Source organism: Passer domesticus, chromosome 1 (genome assembly GCF_036417665.1).
Source record: "Passer domesticus isolate bPasDom1 chromosome 1, bPasDom1.hap1, whole genome shotgun sequence".
In the NCBI taxonomy this organism is placed as follows: Eukaryota; Metazoa; Chordata; class Aves; order Passeriformes; family Passeridae; genus Passer; species Passer domesticus.
Window position 1 is genome coordinate 22,748,445 of NC_087474.1, and position 22,749 is coordinate 22,771,193.

Here is a 22,749-nt window from a genome sequence, read left to right on the forward strand (position 1 = left end):
TCTTAGCATCATAGCTATTTCTATTTGATAATGCACTTAGTGCTAAGTTTCAAACAATAGCTTAAATAGCACCAAGCCCACCTGAGTGACTTGGTCAGTGCTCTGCTAAGTCACAAGACACCAGGTCCAGCCTGCTCTCTTTTAAACCCTGGGATAGCAAGCAACTTTTCTTCTCCCTGATCTGTTCCACACTTCAGCCATAAGTGAGTACCATGAAGCAACCTGGAAAGGCCCAATGAATCTACCCTGGTCTTTGTCTGTAAGTGTGGACTATCCTTTCTCCTACCATATAAACCTTTTGAAGGCTCAGTTTTGAATCCTGGACCCCACTCCATTCCCTGGAAATCACAACCTGCCATCAGCAATGGTTATGGTGGAAGAATTTGGTTTTCACTTCCAGGCAGGGCTCAGGAAGGCTAAATTTCTTCAAGAAGAGCACAGACATAACCATCCACAGATTTAAAGAAGGAAGGGAGCAGTGGACATAATCTAAAATGACTAACATTTACTCATACGAAGACTGGAAATGTGTTTTTTGTAAAAAACTTAGATTTAGAATGAGATAAAATACTTTTTTTAAAATGGTCTTGTACTCATTCCAGAAACTGAATTTCCTAAGGCTCAGAAGTCCATTCCATACTCAACCCTTCCTTCCTGACATGCTCTTATCTTGTCCTGTTTCTGCCAGATCATGTATTAAAACTAAATCATTGCATCCATAACTAACAAACAATTCATCTGATTGGCAAGAAAATCCTTGTCTTCCCTGTACATGTTCATTCTGTGTACTGTAAGGTTGCAAGCAGATGATGATGGGCCAGCATTCATGTCCACTCTCTGCACAATGTCCTCTGACAACCAATTTCTCCAAGACCAAGGTACCCTGTTCAGTGGCAACCACATAATTTCTCTTTGCCCTCCAGCCATCAGAGAAGCCAATATTTCCAGTCCCTTCCTCCCCAAGACCTCTGCAGTGTCTCTCACAGCGGCCAGTCAGCACAGGGATGATCTCCCTTGCCTTCTGACCAAAACTGCTCTCCAGCCTGGAAATGCCTTTCCCTTGCCAAGGCACTTCCCCTCCTCACATCTGTCTTGAAGACAATCCTGTTTGTTTGAGACTAAAACTGACTCTGAAGCTCATTCAGTTTTTCCTTCCCATTACTCATCCACCATTTCTACCTCAGCTGAGATTCATCTGCCACACAAATACTTGGCAAGTTTCAAGTTTCTTCTGCTCCACTCCATCTCTGCATCTTATTTTACTCTTTCTGTGTGCAAGACAATCTTCCTAACTAGCAAAACACCATTTTTTTGTCTCTAGGGGCTTGCCAGATGTCATATTGAGTGATGCTACACAAAAATAAATTGTATCACACAATACAGCACACTGCTGATGTGCAAGAATGACCTCACAGACTAGAAGTTTAACATTAGCTTGGCAGAAAAAAGAAGGAAGGAAGCAGAATTCAGTAGAGACAAACACCCCCTAAAATAGAAATGTTTCACTTGACAGGATGGAACATCTCAATGATTTTGAGAAATCCTTTCAACTTATTAACAGTACAGTAATAAAGCCAGAAGCCAACATCAGCATGACCAAAAATTAGAAAGAGAAATAAAATTAGCTACTCCCTTTTGAATTTTTTCCCTTTGTATGCTTGCCCATAATTTTAGTTTAAAAAACAGAAAAAAGCAAAACAAATACATGTTCAAATTGTCTTGCAAAAGGTTAACTAGGTATTGATGATCTGCTACTGATATGTTCTGAATGCTTTACCAGGTCAGACAGGGAACTTCAAGACACTTATAAAAACACCTTCTAAGTACAAGGAAATTTTAAGCCCCAAGCCATTTATACACTTCTGGGACCTCTGAGCAAGGTCAAGCAAGTGCTGGTCTTTATGTCAGCATACACAGGGATGGGGAATGATGTGTGTGCCAGCCTCTCTCCCCAGCACTCGGGTGGCATTGCCAAGGCAATCAGCTGAGGGGCTCCAACCAGCACCCAAGTGCAAACCAAGAGACAACAGCATGGACCACGGGACTGCAAAAGCAGGGAAAAAGCAGCATGACATGACTGCTGTACTACAGAGAGCAGTTTACAGTGCCATTTATAGTTCAGTGGATATAAAGTAATATAAAAACTTGAACATGGCATAATTGTGCAAATAATCATAATGACTGCATTTCCCCCCACTGATTTGTACACAAAAAAGAATGAGGAATAGATTCAAACTCCCAGCTAGGTGGCTCGTTCTGTTGAACCTAAGTCAATTAGTTGGGGCAAATATTCTGCAAAGAGAGACTCAAGACTTTTAATTCTTACATGGTTATGATCACTTTGAATGGCAAGATCTCTGACACTTACCTTTGAAATAACAACCCAGACTAGACTAAATTTTAATAGGTCATATTCAATATAATTTCAGCTATTTAAAAACTGAATAGCTATTAAACCATGAAAATACTGAAGAAGTTGTATTTATAAAAGAAAAGTCATGAGATAGGAAGTAAAAATACACAGCTTTGCATTTCTGTTCAATTTGCTTATGGCTTAATGCTATTTAAACTGTTAAATGTAAATATGATAGAAAACAAGAATGCCAAGAACTACAGTAGTCTGTCTTGCATATCACCTTCCCAGAGTGCAAATTCACAGTTTGATGATGATTAAGATACGGGGGAAATTATTCATCTGATTACCAGCAGGGGAGAGATAAAATGAATGTGAGATACAGCTGAATTTAGCATTATAATCACAAGAAGAATTTTTACAGATATCTTGCAGCAGGGTTTTACACACAGGAATTTCCTGAATCTAATGTCATTTATTCCTGGCAAAGTCTGTTCTTTATCGACATGTATTTCATTTTTTCCAACTAGACCAGCACTAAGCTATGTAACTGCTGGACCAACTTTTGCCAGATTTACCTACTGTATATATTAAAGTTTTATTCAAGCATTACATCTGAAAGGTGAGCTAGAGGAGCACCTTGATCATCCTACCAGCTACAAGGGACTTTTCCAAGCCCACAACACAGCTATTTTAAGACTGATTTACAGTAAGCTTTACTCTTGAAGATTCTATTTTTAACTTTGTTTTGTGAAAATAGATAGAATAGAGTGAGGTGTCCTGTCAGAGAGGAGCTCTATAAAAAGGCTAAATGTGAACAGGAAATGATTTTAAGCACATAGCAATTATTTTAACTGCCTTTTCCCCATGCCTTTCTATACACCATTCTTACCAGTATTAAAAATTTTTAGATCAGTACTGCTTATTTCCATTACAGTACAGAGATTTTCATTACCATCACTGTTCTGATTAAGGTTATGTTTCCCTTTGATGCTTTTCTTGCACTTGGAACAAAAGAACACAAAACAAAGCTCTCATAATTAGCAAGCAGCATGGAAAGGTAGCATGGAAAAATATGATGAATCTTATGTTCAAAATTATTCTGGGCTATTTAGACATTTCTCCCTTATGGAGAAAATTCTCTTCCAACCCTAGTGCCAAGCACTGGAAACCAGTTTTGGCTCTAACTATTTCTCACAGGAAGTGATTCTACAACTGTTAAGACAAACCTGGGCTGCAGGAGCACTGCTAGTCCTGAATCCTGTTCTATGACCAGCAAAGCCATGGAGCTCTGCCTATGCCTACAAAGTACTGGGTCTTTCCTTACCAAACTGTCTTTCACATTCAGCTCCACTTCATGGTAGCAGAGAAGCCCTGGGCTGCTGAGATCCCTACTGCACACTCTGGAGAAGCCCAGAGGTACCATCTGAGTTGAAAATGACACTCAGCCTAAGTTCATGTGGCCTGTGACCTCTGCTGTCAGCTGATGCCAGAGTACCACAGCAGACCACAGGGCCTGTGCAGCTCATCTGTACAAAGTCTGTCTGAATCCTGACTCACTGAATGGCTGCTGGTTTGCACTGAGCAACTCATGGATCACACATGCCACTGCTCAGAGGTAACAGATACAACACAGCATCTGCAGTTCCAGCATAGTTCTCTCAGGCTAGTTGCTTGTAATATTCAGAAAAAAACTAGAGGTCCTCTCAAAATCAAAAATATTTGGTTTAAAATATTTGTGCTCTTATCACAGTGCTGTGAAAACAATGTACGTTTTAATCCAGTATGCAGACAATGCATTTGGAATTGCTTTTATTTATTAGCCTGGCCATGAGATCAGTTTCCAGAATGCATGCCCAAACAATTAAAATATTTTGAGCATATGCTCAATAAATAAGTACAGTTAGATCAGCTGCTTAAAATTGCAGAACTTCTTTTATAGTATTTCCTTTTCTGAGTATATTTACATAGTACAAAAATAGATGCTTAATTTCAATAAATTGCAAACTCTTCTACCTTATTTTGTAACAGAACTGGGCCATTTAAATGTTTTCAAATAATTTTTCCATTTGAAGGATATGATTCTGGTCTCTCCAGAGGGCTCCTTATCTGCCCTACAGGTTAAAAATATGGACAAAGAACATGAGTAATAAAATGTGAATAGCATTCCTCACATTTTAGAAGAGATAATGTTTGAAACTGCTTATCTTCTGCCTTTTTGTGGAAAAAGGTGTGCAACCAATGTCCCAGGCATCCTGATACGTTACCAACCAGCCCCTTGTGTCTGAAATGCTGCTTATGGCAAAAGGTACAGGCTTCACAACACCACTATGAGGACCTGAAACACACTTCCACAGATTTTTATATTGAAATTACATTCTCATATTGCTGGTTGAAATACTCACTGCTTTGCAGAGAATTAGTTTTCATTCAAGCTTGCAAAAATATTTGAAGCTTCAATGTATTTATGCAATGCTCTGTTGAGATTCAACTGCACTTAGATCAAGCAAAAGAAGCCTGCAGTTGCATAGTCAGTTCATCAAATAGCTCTTTGGAAAACAAGAACTCTATTTCAATCATTTAGCTGCATGTGAGATTAGAAAGCTCTTAAAAAGATCTTTTACATCATATGGAAAGATGTTAACAGTAGAAAAATTCTTAAATATTATGTTAAATTATTCCTAAACAATATTTAGCTTTCAAATATATAAATGCCTAAACCTGGACAACTAAATCCATATTTTCTCCCATAAATTGATGGGCTGCATTTCAAAGATTTTGACAAATCCCAATTATTCCTCTACTGCCAAGGATGAACTTTGTGCGTGCTCCTCTAAACCAAGTCACTTGATTCACTGATCAAACATAGGATGCCCACTTTTGAAGTATACTGACTAAGCCTTTGGCATTAGTAGGTGCCAGCCAAGATAATGGTTATTAACTGAATTGTGGATTTGCTTGATGAGCAATGGAAGTTACAGCCTGTATGTGACCCATTGCTCACTAAAGTGAGACCGATGACAAGCACTCCATGATCAGCATTTCAGAATACACACACTTTGCCTATTCAGTTTTGACATAAAGGAGACTGTCACATTAAACTGCCTTAAAATGAAATAAACAAAAGTGAATTCATCTCTAGCGAGTGACTTTTGTCACTTAAATATTATTCTCCGTCTCATCTTTCCTGTTGTGCCCAATAAACAAGCCCTGATCTCAGACCCTACAAAAAAGGATGATTACATTGTGCAAGGCATTTTGAATTTCACCTGTGAGTTCAAAGTATCTATTTCTCTAAGACTGAAAGAGTCTTGGTGTTAGTGAAGCACAAAAATGTTTTCCTTTTGCTGTGTAATATGCATGTAAGTAACACAAAGAATGGAAATACTCTTGCTAATATAGCACCACCAGCAAGATGCTGACCAGTTTCAATGTGGTATCTGCGAAGTGAAACTTACTTCTTGAAGTTCTTAATTTTAATAAAAGATGCTGAAGGTTTCTAGCTACAGAAAAATGTAAGAGGTTACAGTAGGGCTAGCTTTATCATTGAGAGCACAGACCATTTATCCAGGATTTATGCTACTGACACAACAGGAAGGACATCCTGGGGCCACTGCCACCATTTTGCCAGCAAGGTCTGACACCGGTACTTTTGCCCTCTTGGTAGCAGAATCAGCAGCTCGCGGTGAAAATTAGCACCAAACAGTACTCAACCCTAAGGCTGCAGGAAAAGCTTGAAGTCTTAAGCTGTTGCTTCTCTTTAACACCATAATCTATAGCTCTCTATAAAAGCATATAAAAAGGCAGAATGCACATTTCACTACTGCTCTCATTCTTGCCATTTCTGTAATGAACAGAGCTGGTAAAAATCAGCTGCAGCTGGCAGTACTAGTAGGTCAGACAAAACCAGGGAGAGGTTGGGTTTTTTTTCATTTTCTGTCATGCCTGAGGAAATAGTATATATATGGCTCCTTGCCCATCCATTCCAACACTTAAATCACACACCTATGCCTCTGGAGATGGGTGTTTGTGTGTGTGGGAGGCAATGCACAGGGATGAGGTGAGGTCTGGCAGGCTGCACCATGGCCTGCTGAAACCTCAAACCACATTCCATGCACACAGTTTAGTGCTCACTTCAGCCACAAACCCAAACTAGTGTCCATTCCATTTATGCCCCCAAACTCTTGATCACCCAATTCACGTACTCAACCCAGGACCTCACTGATCAGGACAGTGGTCCCACTTCCTCACCTGACCACGTTGGGGTGTTCGAATGTCTCCAGGTGCCTCAAAACTGCCACCTCTCGGATGGTGGACAGCGGCATGCCCTCCTCGCTGGTCTGCACCCGTACCCGCTTCAGCGCAACAAAGCGACCGCCGTTCTTCAAGTCTCGGGCTTTGAACACCTTCCCGTAGGCTCCTTCCCCAATCTCAGCCACACACTCGTACTGCTGGTCAGCCAGGTTTGTGCTGTCCTTATCCATGCTGGCACCAGTCCTCTTCCTCCTCTCCAAGTGCCTCGAGGTGGCTCTCAGTCTCACTCACTTTCTGAAAACCAGTACTTTGCTGGGATGCAGACAGGCCACGCACTTGGTACCTCTGCCACAGAGGCAGTGGGAAGCTCTTGCCCTCCTGTTCTTGCTCCTTTTCTGTACTGGCCACAATGCGCCTCTGCTTTTGGCCACCAGGAATTATCATACAGTCTTTGGGAGCATTGCCTGTGTAAAGCCAAACAAATCTGGAGGACAAACCAAGCAAAAAAAGTGAGTTTAGTTTAGTTTACATCATGACTTTGCATTGTTCAAAACCTGCTAAAATTAAGCTAATACAGATATGCAAAGCAAAATCGTGGTGGAAAGGAAGATGCGAAGCAGGAGGGTGACATATGTATCAACGTCCCGGAGTGGCTGATACACTACAAAGTTATCACGGTCTGCGCAGAAGGCTAGGTAGGCTTTCGGCTACAGAGCAACAGCATGCTGAGGGGTTTTACTGAGAATGGGCTAAAGATGATGACCCCGTGACACATGGGTGATGGGGATGGCAGAGCTAACTTGGCATGTGTGAAAGGAAGTGTACCACTGCAAGAACTTATGCCAGGATTTCAGGACTCAAAGTTTTCTTGATTTAACATGGTGGAGTCCTGGATATGTATTTTGTTATATTACTGTCACTTGGTAGTAAATAATAGCATTTGGAGGTTTCTACCTTGGTCTGCTCTCTCCTGTGCTAAGCCCTTCATTAACAGATCATGAACACATTGCAAGAAACAAAGCACCTGTGGAGAGGTGAAATACATGCATAGTTAGATGGCAATGATATGTTATGAAGCATTGTATGCTGAAGTAGTTTCAGAAATATGCACTTCAGCAAATTTACTAACAAGCAAGAGTACTGGCTGTGGATACTGCTACATGTGTCACAGCAGCTCTCTGCAAAGCAGCATGGTCAAAGATGACTTTAGGAACAGCATGCTCTGCTGCAGAGTGCATGAGGCCAGAGAGCAGAAGCACTTTTGCATCCAGTTTCATCCACTTTCTGCAGGACTGGCAAACCCTCTCCCCTCACAAAGCTCCATATCAATTCTTCCCTTTCCCTTGACCCTTTTTAATACAGCGATACAGTGACCCCCTGGACTGCAGCCCTCTCCTACACCGCATTTCTTCCGCGCTAGGATGAATGACCCCCAGATAGGTGAGTCGGGGATCTCTCAGGGGGAACTCAAACACAAAGCGCGAGGGCTATTCCGCACACTTACGCTGATTTTACACCTTAGCTGGAGATGAAAAGCGCAATCGGAAGGAAACCTGTACCCACTGCTCAACCCTTCTCCTGGGCTGCAGCCGGAGGCGGCTCCCTGCCTCGCCGCATTCAGTTCCCAGCACAGCTGCCACAGTTCCCTGCACCGCATCGCCCCAGCCACCGGGCAGCCCTGCGTCCCCCGCCTGCAGCATCACCGAGCGCGGGCCGCCCTGGGGGGCCAGCCCGAGCCCGGTGTGCGGGGGACCCGAGCCCGGTGTGCAGGAGTGCCCCTGCCCGAGCTCGGTGTGCGGGCACCCCCGGCCCAGTCCGGTGTGAGGGGTGCCCCTGCCCGAGCTCGGTGTGAGGGATGCCCCCGGCCCAGCCCGGTGTGCGGGGTGCCCCCGGCCCAGCCCGGTGTGAGGGGTGCCCCCGGCCCAGCCCGGTGTGCGGGGTGCCCCCGGCCCAGCCCGGTGTGAGGGGTGCCCCTGCCCGAGCCCGGTGTGCGGGGTGCCCCTGCCCGAGCCCGGTGTGAGGGGTGCCCCTGCCCGAGCTCGGTGTGAGGGGTGCCCCTGCCCGCCCCGCGCCCCCCTCCCGCCCCGCGCCGCGGGCAGGGCGCCCCCGAGCGGCGGGCAGCGGCGCCGCGCGTGCGTGGCGGCGGGGCCGGCGGGCCTGTGCCCCGGCGCGGCCGCGTGGAAACTTACCCGTGCTCGCCCTCCCCGGGCACGGCGCGGCACCGCGGCCGCCCCCGGCCGCCGCTGCCCCCGCCGCGCCGCCGAGCTCCCCTCCGCGGGCGCCCCGCCGGCGGCGGGGGGTGGCGGCGGCGGACACGCGGGGAGCCGCGTCCCCGCGCTTCCTCTCAGCGGACGGGGCGGGGAGGGGGGCCCGGCTCCGCTGCTGGGCAGGACGCAGAGAGGACCCCCCCCGGCGGCTCCCCCTGAGGGCACCCCTTCCCCCGCGGGCCCCTCCGCGCCCCCGCACCGACCCCGAGGCGGCTGCCCCGGCCCGGCCGCCGAAGGGACGCGTCCGCGGTGCCGCCCGCGGGGAGGGGGGGTGAGCGGTGTGGGCTCCCGGGCCGGGCGGGGAGGGGACGGCGTGTGGGCCACGCCGCGGGGCCGGGTGCGCGGAGCACATGGGCGCCCCGCGTTACCTGGTGTGCGCCACGGCCGCCTGCACCGCCACCAGTTCCCCAAATAATCCTCAGCCCCGGGGGGTGGAGGGGGGGGGGAGGGAGGGGGTGAGTCCTCTCTAACACAAACCTCCCATTGAGCGAGGCGGGGTGGAGAGCCGGCCTGGGGTCTGCCCCTTCACATGGCGGTGTCTCCGGCAGGTCCCGGCAGCGGCCGCCCGGGCCACACAGGTAGCTGATCCGCGGCTCGGCCGCCCTCGGCTCGCATCCTCCTGCCGCCGCCGCCGCCGGGCTGCACCTTGGCGCAGAAGGAGCTCGCACTCGTCCCCCAGCCCGCTCCTCCCGCCCCCACCCTGCCCGGGGAAAAGGAAAACGCGAAATAAAAATCGCGGCCGGCGGCCCCCGGGGAGCTGCAGCGCCACGATCGCAGCCCCGCCGGCCGCAGCCTGCGGTGCGGGGCTCGGGCACCGGCCCTCGGCTCCGCCGCCGCCGCTCCGCCGCTGCCCCGGCGCTGCGCTGCCGCTCCTCGCTCGCTCCCCCGGCCTCTGTTCTGCCTGGGAGCAGCAGCAGCTTGCAGCCTTTTTTTTTTTTTTTTTCCCTCTCCTCAACTTTTTTTTCCCCTTGCTTTCCCACGCTGGCTGAATGTGACTTGACCCCGTTTCAAAAAAGTTTGACATAGTGCTTCAACATTTCCGCATTCCTCCCCGACTACAAAGGCTGCAGCCGCCTCCTTCTGCTTTCTGTCTCTGCTCTCTGTCTTCACACTCAATGAAATCCTTCATGTGCCCCTGCCAAAGGCAGCCGCATACCGCAAGGGTCGCCGCGAGCGCCGCGGCCAGGCACGGCCCGGGGCGAGCGCCCCAGGGGGTCCCGGCAGGGCCCGGCCCGGCCCGGCCCCGGCCCGGCCCCGCCGCGCTCGGCGCTGCACGGGCGCGGGCTCCGCCGGCCGCGGCAGCACTGAGAGCCCTGACTCATTCCTAGAGCTCCGCGTGCGAGGCGCTGGGAAATACCTTTTGGGGTTTCGGTTTCCCCCCACCCCCCCGCCCTCATCATGGGAAATAACTATTTTTTTCCCCTCCAGAAAAACGCGAATTCTTTTGTGCTTTTTAATTTTTTTCCTTTTTTTTCCCCCCTTTTTTAAATTTTTTTTATTTTTTTTATTTGCTGCTTTCCATTCACAGTCAGCACAGAGCTCCGGCAGGAAGTAAGCACCCATGAATGCTTTCGGGAAGCATCAAGAAATTTCGTTGCTGAAGAACCCCCAATCACCGCAAAGTCTTGGCCCCGACAAAATTGCTGCTGGAGATGCACAAGGCAGGGGGCCAAGGAGAGCACGGTGTGCAGAGGAGTAGGTTGCACCGGCAGCTTGTTTTCTGATGCAGAGAATATTCTGTATGGAGCCAATTCCTGCAAATATTGAAATTCACTGCAGGGAAAAATAAAAAAAAAATCACAAAACAAATACAAATAAACTATGTCTCCATGGGGAAAAAGCATATGACCTAGTTCCCAGTTCTCCCAGCTGGTACCCTACCCTCTAGCACATGCTCTTCTGGACCTCAAGGATGATTATTATCCAGTTCCTGAGCCACCTCATACACTGGTTTAACTGGGAAGGGGTGGACCCAAATCCCCTTTTACAGTGAGAAGTGTAATTTAACTAAGTGGTTTTATAACTATGAAAAGTGTATGTCTAGAACTTGGCACTCTAAAGTGATTTAGAATAACTATATATATATACACACACACACACACACACATATATATATATATATAAAATATTGTACAAATTAAAATAATCCATATCAGAAAGACACATATAATTACTCCAGCTGGGCTCACAGTGCTAACCAGCATACATGAAATCCTATAGGTTAAATAAAAACTGACTTCAAAACTGACCCCAGCAATTCCTCTTGCCCTTCCTTCTAAGAGGTTTAGAAGCAGCACCTGGAGGGCCAGTGAGGGGAACTGGTTGAGGGCAGAAGGGATTTCCTCCAGATTTCCTCCAGAGAAAAGACAAAGCTGGTACCACTCACCTTCAAGGAAAAGGCCAGTGGCATGTGAGTTTTGGCAGGAGACTGTGCATACTTATCAAGAACTTAATTTATACTCACAATATATTTTGGTTTAAATCACAGAAATTTCTCATCAACTTCTGAAGTCCCTGATTTTTCAGAAAAACATGCTGAAGTTAATAGCAGATAATATTAATATTAAACCATAATATTTAAATGTCAAAGTGTCACAAATTCAAATACACAGATCAAATATTTGTTATTAAAATATGTGAAAAATCACATCACATCATAAGGTTCGTATGTACACGATCTCCCTTTATTTTTTTGTTTTGTAACATTCATGCCTTTCCTTTCCTTTCCTTTCCTTTCCTTTCCTTTCCTTTCCTTTCCTTTCCTTTCCTTTCCTTTCCTTTCCTTTCCTTTCCTTTCCTTTCCTTTCCTTTCCTTTCCTTTCCTTTCCTTTCCTTTCCTTTCCTTTCCTTTCCTTTCCTTTCCTTTCCTTTCCTTTCCTTTCCTTTCCTTTCCTTTCCTTTCCTTTCCTTTCCTTTCCTTTCCTTTCCTTTCCTTTCCTTTCCTTTCCTTTCCTTTCCTTTCCTTTCCTTTCCTTTCCTTTCCCTAATACTTAGGCAGCTGTAACAAGGTTGGCACAAAACCCTCCCCAGGTTCCAAAGGCACTAATTGTCTCACTTTACATGCAATAGGTTTCACTTTTGGGAGGGAGAAGTGAAGCCTTGGTTGCTGTCTCCTCCTGAAGATCTCTGGATCTTTAAATTCCCGTCGGGCTCTGTTCCCAAGGAGGGGCTGAGGGGCACCGGGTCCTTTGGCCAGGAAAATGTGCAGCCTCACTTTTGGGATGAGGTAGAAAAGAGATTTCTGCAGTACCCTGCCATTTGCCTATGTGCTCAAATGTGCTGGTTTATCATTCTTCTACTGAACAGTATTCAATGCAAGATCACCTTTTCATCCCAAATTGTCCCAATATTTTGGGGAGCATATGTATGTCTTTTAAAAGTGTTCTAGCTGCCTTTCTATGTGGTGATGTCAGGAGAGATTGCCGTGGGAGATTATATGCTCATGATGCCAAATGGAATGAATTTATAACGGAAAAGTGCCACACAGTTAATGTGGCTTTATATGCTCAGAGTTTTTTGAGGGACTTTTTTAAAAAAATGATATGACTATTTTTTTCCTCCCTGAATGAAGTGGTCAAACTACTCTGTCTCCCAAAGTATAAAGAAGCTATACAAATCTCCAAAATTACCTAAACAAATTTTCTCAATTTTCACAAGTTAAGTGATTTCAGGAAGAGATTTCCAAATATAATTAGATAAAAATGCCAGCTAAAATATATGATATTAAAAACAACTTGTTGTAGAGGCTGAAATTATTACCTCAATTGTCAGAGTTATTTGAAAATATAAATTTCAAATTTATATAAATTTCAAATTCTACTACATTTGTTTTAAAGTTTAAAATCCAGGAGATGCTTCAAACAATATACATTTTAGAATAGTTAGAAAAAGTACACTGTACATAATAGATATTTTCATAACAAGCTTTAAAAAGGTTTAATCTTTTTTGTTTGTGAGAAAAACATGCTTCTTGTAACATTTCTGATTTAGGAGAGGTAAATGTACATTTATTTTTTATCAACAATGGGAGTTTTTCCATACAGAAATTAAGAAATCCCTTATTTCTTTTAAAATTGACAATATTTTAATTTTTAGAAATTTACAGCTATTTTTGGAAATTAGTTTTTTAAGAAGCTTATTAAATATTGTTATGAAATGAATTCTGACTACCATTTGTAGCTATTTCTAAACTTATGCAATTCTAAAGTATTTTTTTGTTCTAGAAATACAAAAATTTGGAAATGTGTATTGCCAGAGGAAGAAATTTCTTTCTGCATCACTGTTTTCTGATTTTACATCAGAATTTGCTTTGTGAAATTGTGTTTTTCAATGCTTTTCAATTTCAGTATTTTTAATTTAAATTTATTTTTAAATCACTAGAATTTCAAAGAAATCAAGAAAGATAGAATCCACTTATACTGAAATGAATTTAGAAAGAAAAAATTTTAATGAATTATTTGAATTTGAATTAAATTTCAATCAAACTCCACTAAAATTAAAAAGAAATTGTGTTATGTGCTGTACACAAATCACTTCCATAAAATGAGGTCTGTACTGTTTTGCTGGAAATAATGAATAAGCCAGTGGTGTGGAAATGGATAACAAGCAATTACCAGAATGAGTATAAAAGCAGTTGATTAAAAGAAGCTGGTAGTGGTGGGCAATACCAAGAATTGTGATTAATAGACCAAGACTTTCGGAAGGGATGAGACACAAAGTGTTGTTTTGCTTTGTGCATTTTATCTGTATTTCTGGAACAGCTGAGGTGCTGCTGGGGATTCACAGTTTGATCTTACAAGAAGTGTTCTGTAGAACAACACGAAACTTCCTTTTCAAAGAACAGATTTTCATAAAGGGTTTGGAAAATAGTTTGCTTTTATTGGGGTGTTATTGTCAGGGTTTTTTTATTAACTTGCTACTTCATTCTCAGTTAAAATTGTTTTAACCCATTTTTCTAGGCATTTATCGTCCAAGAAAACACCAGAAGTGATGAAAGACCAACTATTGTTGAAGTAGAAATACATCAGTCAATTATTGTGAATTTGAATATTTAGAATTTGTTTTAAAATGTTAGCATAAATTATGACTTTTTAGAAGTTCCCTTTAGCAAACCAAAATAGGTTCTCTAAACAAAAGTTTTAATTATACTGCATAGAAAATTATTCCTGAGAAGGAATTTCAGACATACATCTAATACCAAACTTGGGAAATAATTATTCTCACCTATTATTAGGCTTGTTATAGCTGTGTGAAAATCGATTATAAATATATATTATGTATTTTAAAGCTACTTTTAGTGAAGCATAGGCATAATGAGAAAGATGATATAACTGAACACTAAGAATTAATTCCAATGTCAAATATGAAAATATTTTTCAGATGTAACTTCTTAGTTGAACACATAAAAATTTTAACATATTTACTAAGATATTTACAGGCAAATAAATCATTAACATTCACACAATGTTTTAACTAATTTAAGTGACAGAAAGTAGTATCTAATCCCTGTTAACCATAGCAGCCACGGCATAATTGGCACTGATTAAGGCATCTAAGCCAATTACAGTATGATTGTTTAGTTTATTTTTCTTTCAATCAGAGCCTTTGTTTATAGCAGATAATTTTATGTTTTACAAATTGTATCTTTCTGTTTTTACAGTAATAAACTATACTGTGAGGCTATTGTTCGTTAGCACAAAGAACCATAACATAATGTCAGGGTTTAAGCATGCACATATTTCCCCATATTTGTTTGTATATGCTTTAGTAATTACCGGTGGCAGAAGTGGCCAAGAAAGTTGCCATGAGAAGAGCACGCCTACAACTAACACAAGCCTGTTTGCTCCAATAGTCTCTGCATGTTCCTAGGAATGCACCTGAGAGAATCCAGCAGCTGTATTTTGCCATCCAGCTCTTAAGGCAATAGCCAGTGAATTTCATTGACTGCCTTCATCTTTCTAGTTGCCTTTTGGGGATTATTGTGCAATGGATGATCAAGGGCAAAATGTATACCTACTGTGAAGAAAATAGCTTGCTGTCTGTATTTGCCTCATTCCTGAAGCTTTAGCTCAGAGCTGGGTCCTGTCTTGGACTCCACACTGTGCAGCTTCATGCTGAAAGGCAGTCTGCACCAAACGGCTTGCAGTCAGAGCCGGGAAAAGGGAAGGAGAGGGAGGGGACACATTCCATGAAAACCACACTGCAGGACAGTAGTGAAAGAGTACAGCAAGAGGATGGATCTTCATCTGCAGCCCTGATCCTGTGATCTTGCACAGGGTGGATGCTGTATGTACGCTGCAGACAGTGTCAGAGGCGGTGAGGTCCTGATGGCGTGTGTTATGCCCCAGGGCTGGCAGCCAGGCTGTGCCACCGTGGAAGCTGCTAGGTAATCCAAATCCCTAACAGGAGTGACAGTGGGGAAACGAGCCAGCAGAGTCTGTTGAGATGGGCTCTGCCAGTTCATCCTGGGACCCTGCAGCATGAAGCACGAGGTGGAACTCCCAAGGAGCTGATGCCATCTCCCATCTGTGGTCTCTCGCTAGCACTCTTTCTTTCAGCCCAGAGTGGAAAGTGTATCTGTCTTGGCCTCAAGAGTTAGATTTTTTTTGAAAGGAGGTTCATTGGGGCAGAAATATCAGCCACCCTGAAGCTGGCAATAGCCAACAATTGAGGGATATGGTGGAGAAGGGACCTGTGTTTGATTTACTTCCAAGTGTTTCCCCTAATTTGCAGTCATTGCTTATTGGTGTTATATTCTACACTTCTTTATAGTAATCTTTGGCAAGGGTGAGGTTCTTCCCTCTTCCTTTCTGCTCTATTTGGTTTAGTGACTTTTACATCTGCTCAGGTAAGTATATTTACATCTGTGTCTACGAACTCATTGTATAGATGCACCTTTCTCTCTTCATGCCATTCGCAGAATGCTTACTCTTAATCTTTGTTCTCCATTCAGTGTAGAAAAGAAGAAGAGACAGTTTTTGCTGTGAAAAGTGATGTTGTCTGTGGAATCTTTCAAAGAACACCCCATTTGATTTGTATGCCATAATCCTAAACCCTTTTGTGCCATTCACATATTAAAAAATGACTCAGAATATGACTTAGTTTGGAATGTAAATATGATCAGGAAAGTTAGTCACAGAAAACAGGACTTTACTCAGCTGATCTGGTGCCAAATAAGCTTAGCGTTACTGTTGGTAACAGTGACTAAAACAAGATTTTATATATTTTCCTCCTGTCAGCATTTCATACAAAGGGAGTAGACTTTGAATTCAGATAATGCATAGACCAGGTTCCTAAGCATGTTCCAAGTGTGGGCTTCCTTCTGTCATGCAGAAAGAACCTACCTTACCCCAGAGCCCACATAAGCCTTTTTTGTGTTGCACTTGGGAATTAGGTAAATTTGATCTGGAAATTGCCAGTTCACCCAGAACCCCAGCATGCCATCTGTATTGTCCCATTATGGAGAGAAATGGCTTATTTGCTTCTGCTTAACGAAAAATGTAGTAACATTATTTAAAAAAAAAAACAAAAGCAAACAAACTTGGTGTATGAGAAAGGAGCCTACCCTAAGTATGGTGCCACTGTAAATTAATTAATATTTAGAAAAAAAAGTCAAACAGAAATATGACCACATATGATCTCTGGTGTCAGTCAGTAAATATAAATGTAATGAAAATTAAGTTGCAACTATGTAGCATTTGACTGCAGAAGACATGAATAGTGTGAAACTGCCAGGAGCTGGTAAGACACTGATGTCTAAACCTCTAAAGCAGCATCGTGTCCCATCAGCCAGGTGATGAAGGGGATAAGGAAGGGCTTCCCCTCAGCAGCTGCAACAGGCAGTGTTTCCTTTGGTAGAAATAACTGGGAGTTACATTGTATCACTGATTGATTTATGCTGATCTGCCACAGAATCACAGAATCATAGAACGTTTAAGGGTTGGAATGGACCTTAAAGGTCATCTAGTCCCAACCTCCCCTGCCATGGGCAGGGACACCTCCCACTAGACCAGGTTGTTCAAGGCCCTACCATCCAACCTGACTATCAGATCTGTGCTGGTTATTGATCTTTAGCAGAAATAATTGGCTTAATTTACAGCACAGACCTATGTTAGGCATTAAGAAACACCTTTTAAAGACAAGTATATAGTTAAGTACAAGTATTCTAGTGGAGGATCGGGCAACTACAGGAACTAAACATCTTTTGGGAATGATCTAATTCTGCTCCAAAAAACTGGGATGGACTAAGTCATTCTGAGATCATCTCCCATCTATCTGTAAGTGTTTCTGATAATGTACCATTCCTGAGTACAAACACAATAAGAGCATATAATCATCAACAGCTATAACAGAGTAAGTTTTTTAATTTATGAATTCTGGAAAAGCACTGGGAATGTGAGGACCCAGAGAGCAGCTAACTGCTCTCTGGCATTTAACAGCAAGTGTTCAATGCTCTTTATTCTGTCTATGGTGTCACATCAATGCACCCACTTCTGTTTTTTCCAGTTACCTGGTAAATACTTAGCAATGATTTCCAAAAGGGAAAACACAGTCTGCCTTACACAATTCTATGGATTAAGAAGTGGGATAAAAAAGAAGGCAAAACTTTAAGAACAATCAAAATTAGTAGTAATGACAAAAAATTATACCAGCCAGCATGATTTGCCCATATTGGGCATCTGGTGATAACACTTTTGTGTAAACTGCCATAAAACACAGACACAGTGTTGTGAATATCGGTAAATGATGCCAATATAATTACCTACCACATCATCTAAAATAGTCATGCACTTTACATTAGAAACTCTATTAAAGATATATTTTTCTACACTACATTTGTTACACTGCCTAAAAAAATGACTATTATTCTTATCACTATGAATCCCTTCTCAGCTCTTCAACCTATACCATGTTGAAAAATAATTCTCTTTTTGAGTAGAATAGAGGCTGTTGAGAATTATTCATATCACCATGGTGCCACAGGGTAGGAACTGATAGCTTTTGGTAAACAATTCCTTGATGTTGTCCATAACAGAGACTTAGAAATACAGTGCCATTGAATCCAATTGTAACTGTTATTGATTTTATTATACTGAAAATTTGGTTAGACCTCAATATTTGTAGAGTAGGCACAAAATGCAATGCATGATGAAGTCATGTAGATAACCATAGTGGGTATTAAATATTGCTGTCTACTGTTTTAAAGGAAAATTAGGCTTTGCAAATATGGTCAGCTGTGTTTTCAGGATAAAAACACTTCTACTGGTATTCTCTAGAGGATGATGTGATCTCATTGCACATAGATTTACACACATAACTCTATTATAATCAATCAGCATTCCTACCATAAATCCTCTTGCTTTTCCACTGAAAAATTGTATCCCTTAAGGCAGAAATTGAGTTTAATCTTTTAAATGTGTTATATATATATATATATATATATATATATATATATATATATATATATAAAATTTAATATATCCGTATATTAATATATTTAATCTAGTAAATGTAAAATAGTACTACAGTATGAAAAAACTTGGGGAACTAATGTTGAGCATGCATGCACTAACTCATTTTAGGAACATTCCAGATTCATAGATAGATGAGCTTGTTATCCACACATACCAGAAAGCTTCTATCAAATATAATTATGCAGTAAATTATGTACAATGGATAGCTGCCAATATTCCCTACTTGTATGACCACTATAATAGAATGGTCAGTTCTGAGTGTGTATTCTGGCCTTCATCAAGCTGCTTTAGAAAATTTATTCTTTTATTTCATGCCTGATGCAAACAATGTGCTGTGGTTGTAAAAAGCCAACATTGATGCCAGGATGCATTTCTAATTTCTCAACAAACTTGGAAATCAGGTACCAGATAATGGCAACAGCTAATTTAAAAAAAAAAAAAGCAGTTATTCTAGGTCAGAACAAAGATCTCTGTAGGGCAATCCCTGACAGTGGTTAATACATTAGGAGAGTAGTATAAGCCCCATACTCTAAGTTTCCTACTCTACTGTTAACATTTTCAAGATAAAAGAAATTGTCTGATACCTAGAACTAGGGGTTAAACCCCCACAGCTGAACTTCCTGGCCTTGCCTCTGCTTTTAGCACATAAAGCTGAGCAAATGAGAAACAGTGCATGCACCAACCCAGCCACTGCTAACATGAACACCCTATCCCTGTTTCACAGTGTGAAGACTTTGAAAGTCCTTCACAAGAGAGCCCTGTCATTAGTCACTGTCATTATTTATGACAGGTAAGTAAAATCATTATTTATCTCTCCCTAGCTAAGAATATTCCAAACTTGAATGGAAAATTGCATCACCTTTCAAGCGTGGGTGTATATAGGTGCGCATACATGTATACACACAGCTCAAATATTTTTCTCTGAACAAGATCTAACATTGCTGACAAAACCTCATCAGGTATTCAAAAGAGATGGCATTAAAAGGCAAAATAATTACCTGATTATTAATCTCAATAACTGCATATTTTGTGATAATGTATATATATTGAAATCAGAATTAATAAATGACAAAGTTATGAACAAAATTGTACTGAATACTTGGACTTCTTCTGTGTTGAAAGACCTGGGAGAGCTGCAGTACTCCCATGTCAGGGCAAGACTAGGGTGTGTACAGCTCCCTCTCCCTCTTCCTTTCCCTATTCTCTATGCCTCACTTTTCTGCAGAAGGTAAACTCAGATTTCTGGGCTGGACAGGACTGTGGAAACTTTCCACCAGAACCCAGTAACTTATTTATGCACAAATAACGTACTTACTTCTCTTAAGTGCATGATTTCCACTACTGATTAGCTCAGATGTGCTTCTGAGATTTCTAACACTCAACTAACATACTTAATGTAGTACTTTTTTGTTTTGTAAAAGCTTTGCCATGTCATAATCTACTGCACATATTTTGTAAGTACTTAGAGAAAAAACAAACCAGAGGCAGAGGTGTTCACAGCCTGCTTCATTCAGCCTGTCCTTTATTGGTGTAAGAGCAACTCCTATTGAAATCTTTTTAAATCTCTCTGCTTCACTGATCTGTTTCCATGTCACAGCTGAAAATGTCAACCAGCTCTACCCTTTGACACAATTCAGTAGTGAACCTCTCCATACTAACTCTCTGACTGAATGTTTCAGTTTATTCTTATATTTGGCTCCATTACAGGAAAGACTAATGCCTCAAAAAAAAAAAACCAACAAAAAACTTGCAAGGAATTTGAGTGTCCAAATCACAGATTTATAATAATAGTTTCAAAAACTCCCACTCTCCTTTTGCTTAAACTGAAGCACACCAAATTCAGTAATTCAGGTTTCTGCATTTGGGAACAGGGCTGTTTCCAGAAATGTCCAGTAGCAATGTAACGCAAAAGTTATTAGGACAGTAATTTAAAAACTCTTCAAAGAACAATAGGCTTGTCATGAGTCTATCAGAAGTCAGAAGTTAGACCGGTTTCTTTCCAAGTATACGTTTACATATTGTTTCCACAGTCCTTGAAAGCTCTTAACGGTTATGAGTAACAGCTTTGCCATAACACCTGCCATTCAGAGAAAACCAGATAGTTGCAGTTAAAAGCTAAAGGTGTTCTTGTATTTATTGTATAGAGTACTTTCCCAGTACTTTAAACTACTGTTTATCAGAGACTAATTATTCAAAGGATTCTGTTGCAAGATAAGAATCTTATTGCATTTTTTGCCTCTTTTATTGCATTGCAGAAGCCCACAGTAGCTGAAATACAAACATATTCTGCATAGGACTGGGTTTTCTCTTGAAACCATGCCTAAAGAAAAAAAAATTAGTCATGTGGCACCACAGACAATATTGCTTCAGCCAAGGTTCCTTCTGTCATCTTCAGCCTCTTTAGAAAACGAGGAATCATTTTGTTTGCTGTCCTAAAAATGGTGTAAAAATTTGCGATCACATGACAGATGATTTTCTTACCATGCTTTGCATCTTCGAAGGATACATTCCCTGACCTCCTTGCCATGTTACAGCTGTGAAAGCAATCAGAAGATCAATGTTTTCCTTCAATGTTGTTAATTAAAAATTTGACTGTGACTCTTGAAGAACTTGATAACAGCTTAAAGTTCATATATTTGAAGTTTTAGGTAGAGAGGCAGTGAGTTTTGAGAGCTAGGTAAAGGTCATTCATACCTAATCTCAATGTACTCTGTAAGGACCTTGTGAAGCCCTGCAGAACTGCTAAACTCAGGAAAGACATTACATGAAATTTAAGGATTGGAAAATGGAGCCAAAAAGACTAGTGCAGAGACAACGGAGGAAAAACTGAATTTTGCCATCCTGGTCTATAAATGGGTTGTTCATACCACAGAAAAGGGAGTGGCAGGGCTAAGGGACGAGCTAGGACAGGACTCTGCCAAGTTCAAGTGGATACAGTTGCCACTGCAGGAGGGAAGGGGAGGGACAAGCAGAGGCTCTGGAGGCCTGTGGGGCTTGGGGCCAGCGTGCCCAGCATGGGCACCAGCAGAGCCATTGCACCTCCATCTTCTGTGAAGGCAAAGCAGGCAGCGAGGCCACAGACACGGCGCGGCACCGTTCCTCCCCTCGGCATGCACTCCCATTCCCCCATTTTGCCACTTCATGGTACACTAGGCTTGTGGAATAAAAGTAATATTGATAGAGCCATTCCCTCCTCTATGGCAGTAATGGTGATCCCTTGCTGCTGTTTTAACATTCCTCTGGCTCATGTGCGTGATTTCCTGGGCAGGGAGCACATTGCCATCCCCCAAACACAAGCTGTCCGTACGATTCAGAAGCAGCAGTATAAAGACAAGTGAAGGTGCTGAGCGATGTAGAGGAAAGGAAAGGGTGCTTGCATATGGCACAGACTCTTTCACTTTACACAGGGCCCAGCAATGATGCACTGGAGTAAAAGGGATCATTCTCGAAGAGCTTGGATTCAGCCTGCCATAAAACTGTGCTTGGGGGAGCAGGCTGCAAGGAGGAGATGAGCTACCATTTACTGAAGGCTTTCACACCACTAAAAAAGGCTCAGTACATTTTCAGACTTATCCTACAATTAATTAATAGGGCTGTTTGTATTTACAGTTATGATGTTTAATTCTTTTTTCCCCAAGTAGAAACTACCATATTAAGGGAAAAAGGCATGGACTTGACTGGAAATCTACAGACACCGGGATGCATTAAAAGTGACAGCTTTTTTGTATGGGATGTGATGTGACAGCTTCTCTAAAAAAACGATTTAAGGTTTGAGGGAGAATAGCATGCAAATGGGATGCCTGGTTTTCAAAAGTCCATCCAGCGGCTTGCACAAGCTTCCAGGGGAGCTGCTGGGAACTCAGAGGTTTTCAAGGACTCTAAAGATCTTAAAAATCAGGTCTATTATTTAGATGTCTATCTTGAGGCTCCTGCTTCCAAAGTCATGTTTTATATCTCCATAATAGGTTGGGAACTTATTCATGCACCAAAAGAAAGAGATCTGAGGGTAAAGATTACTGACTAATTTCACTTATTATCCATCAATGAAATTTCTGGTGCTCATCATCCAAAAGAACAAATTAAAAAGATGGGAATTTAAGAGTGTTGCAACAGGCTCACTGTTTAATCAACCCTTAATTTTTCATCACAATAAAACCCATAGAAATGAAACCAGTAGCTGTGGTTATTGCTTATCAGCTACACAACAAGAAATTTGACTCAGCAAAGTAAGCTGTCAGTGGTGCACACATCAGATTAAGCACAACTGTTTTTTGGCTGCTGGGTAATAGCCAATGTACTAACTTAAAATGAAACTACAAGGTGGGTATTTGGAAATTGATTTTTAGTTAGTTGTTCAATCTTTCAATGGAAAGGAAAATACACATTGTTCTTAAAAAATATT

The 22,749-nt window shown here is 42.3% G+C and overlaps 1 protein-coding gene across 6 annotated transcripts in view; it reads right to left on the reverse strand.

The window, feature by feature from the left end:
- The window catches only part of CDK6 (cyclin dependent kinase 6), a 136,974-nt gene extending 127,233 nt beyond the window's left edge, over positions 1-9,741 (reverse strand). The window contains exons 1-3 of one of the 6 annotated variants that reach the window (XM_064410134.1): positions 9,352-9,741; positions 7,562-7,631; positions 6,605-7,091 (exon numbers count right to left, since the gene is read on the reverse strand). In XM_064410134.1, coding sequence (XP_064266204.1) covers positions 6,605-6,837 — 233 coding nt within the window. In that variant the 5' untranslated portion in view covers positions 6,838-7,091; positions 7,562-7,631; positions 9,352-9,741. Of the gene's footprint in view, positions 1-6,604; positions 7,092-7,561; positions 7,632-8,111; positions 8,325-8,796; positions 9,007-9,242; positions 9,265-9,351 lie in introns of those variants that run through there. The other 5 variants (XM_064410144.1, XM_064410125.1, XM_064410172.1 and 2 more) reach the window with 5 other exon arrangements.
- Positions 9,742-22,749: the final 13,008 nt, after the last annotated feature.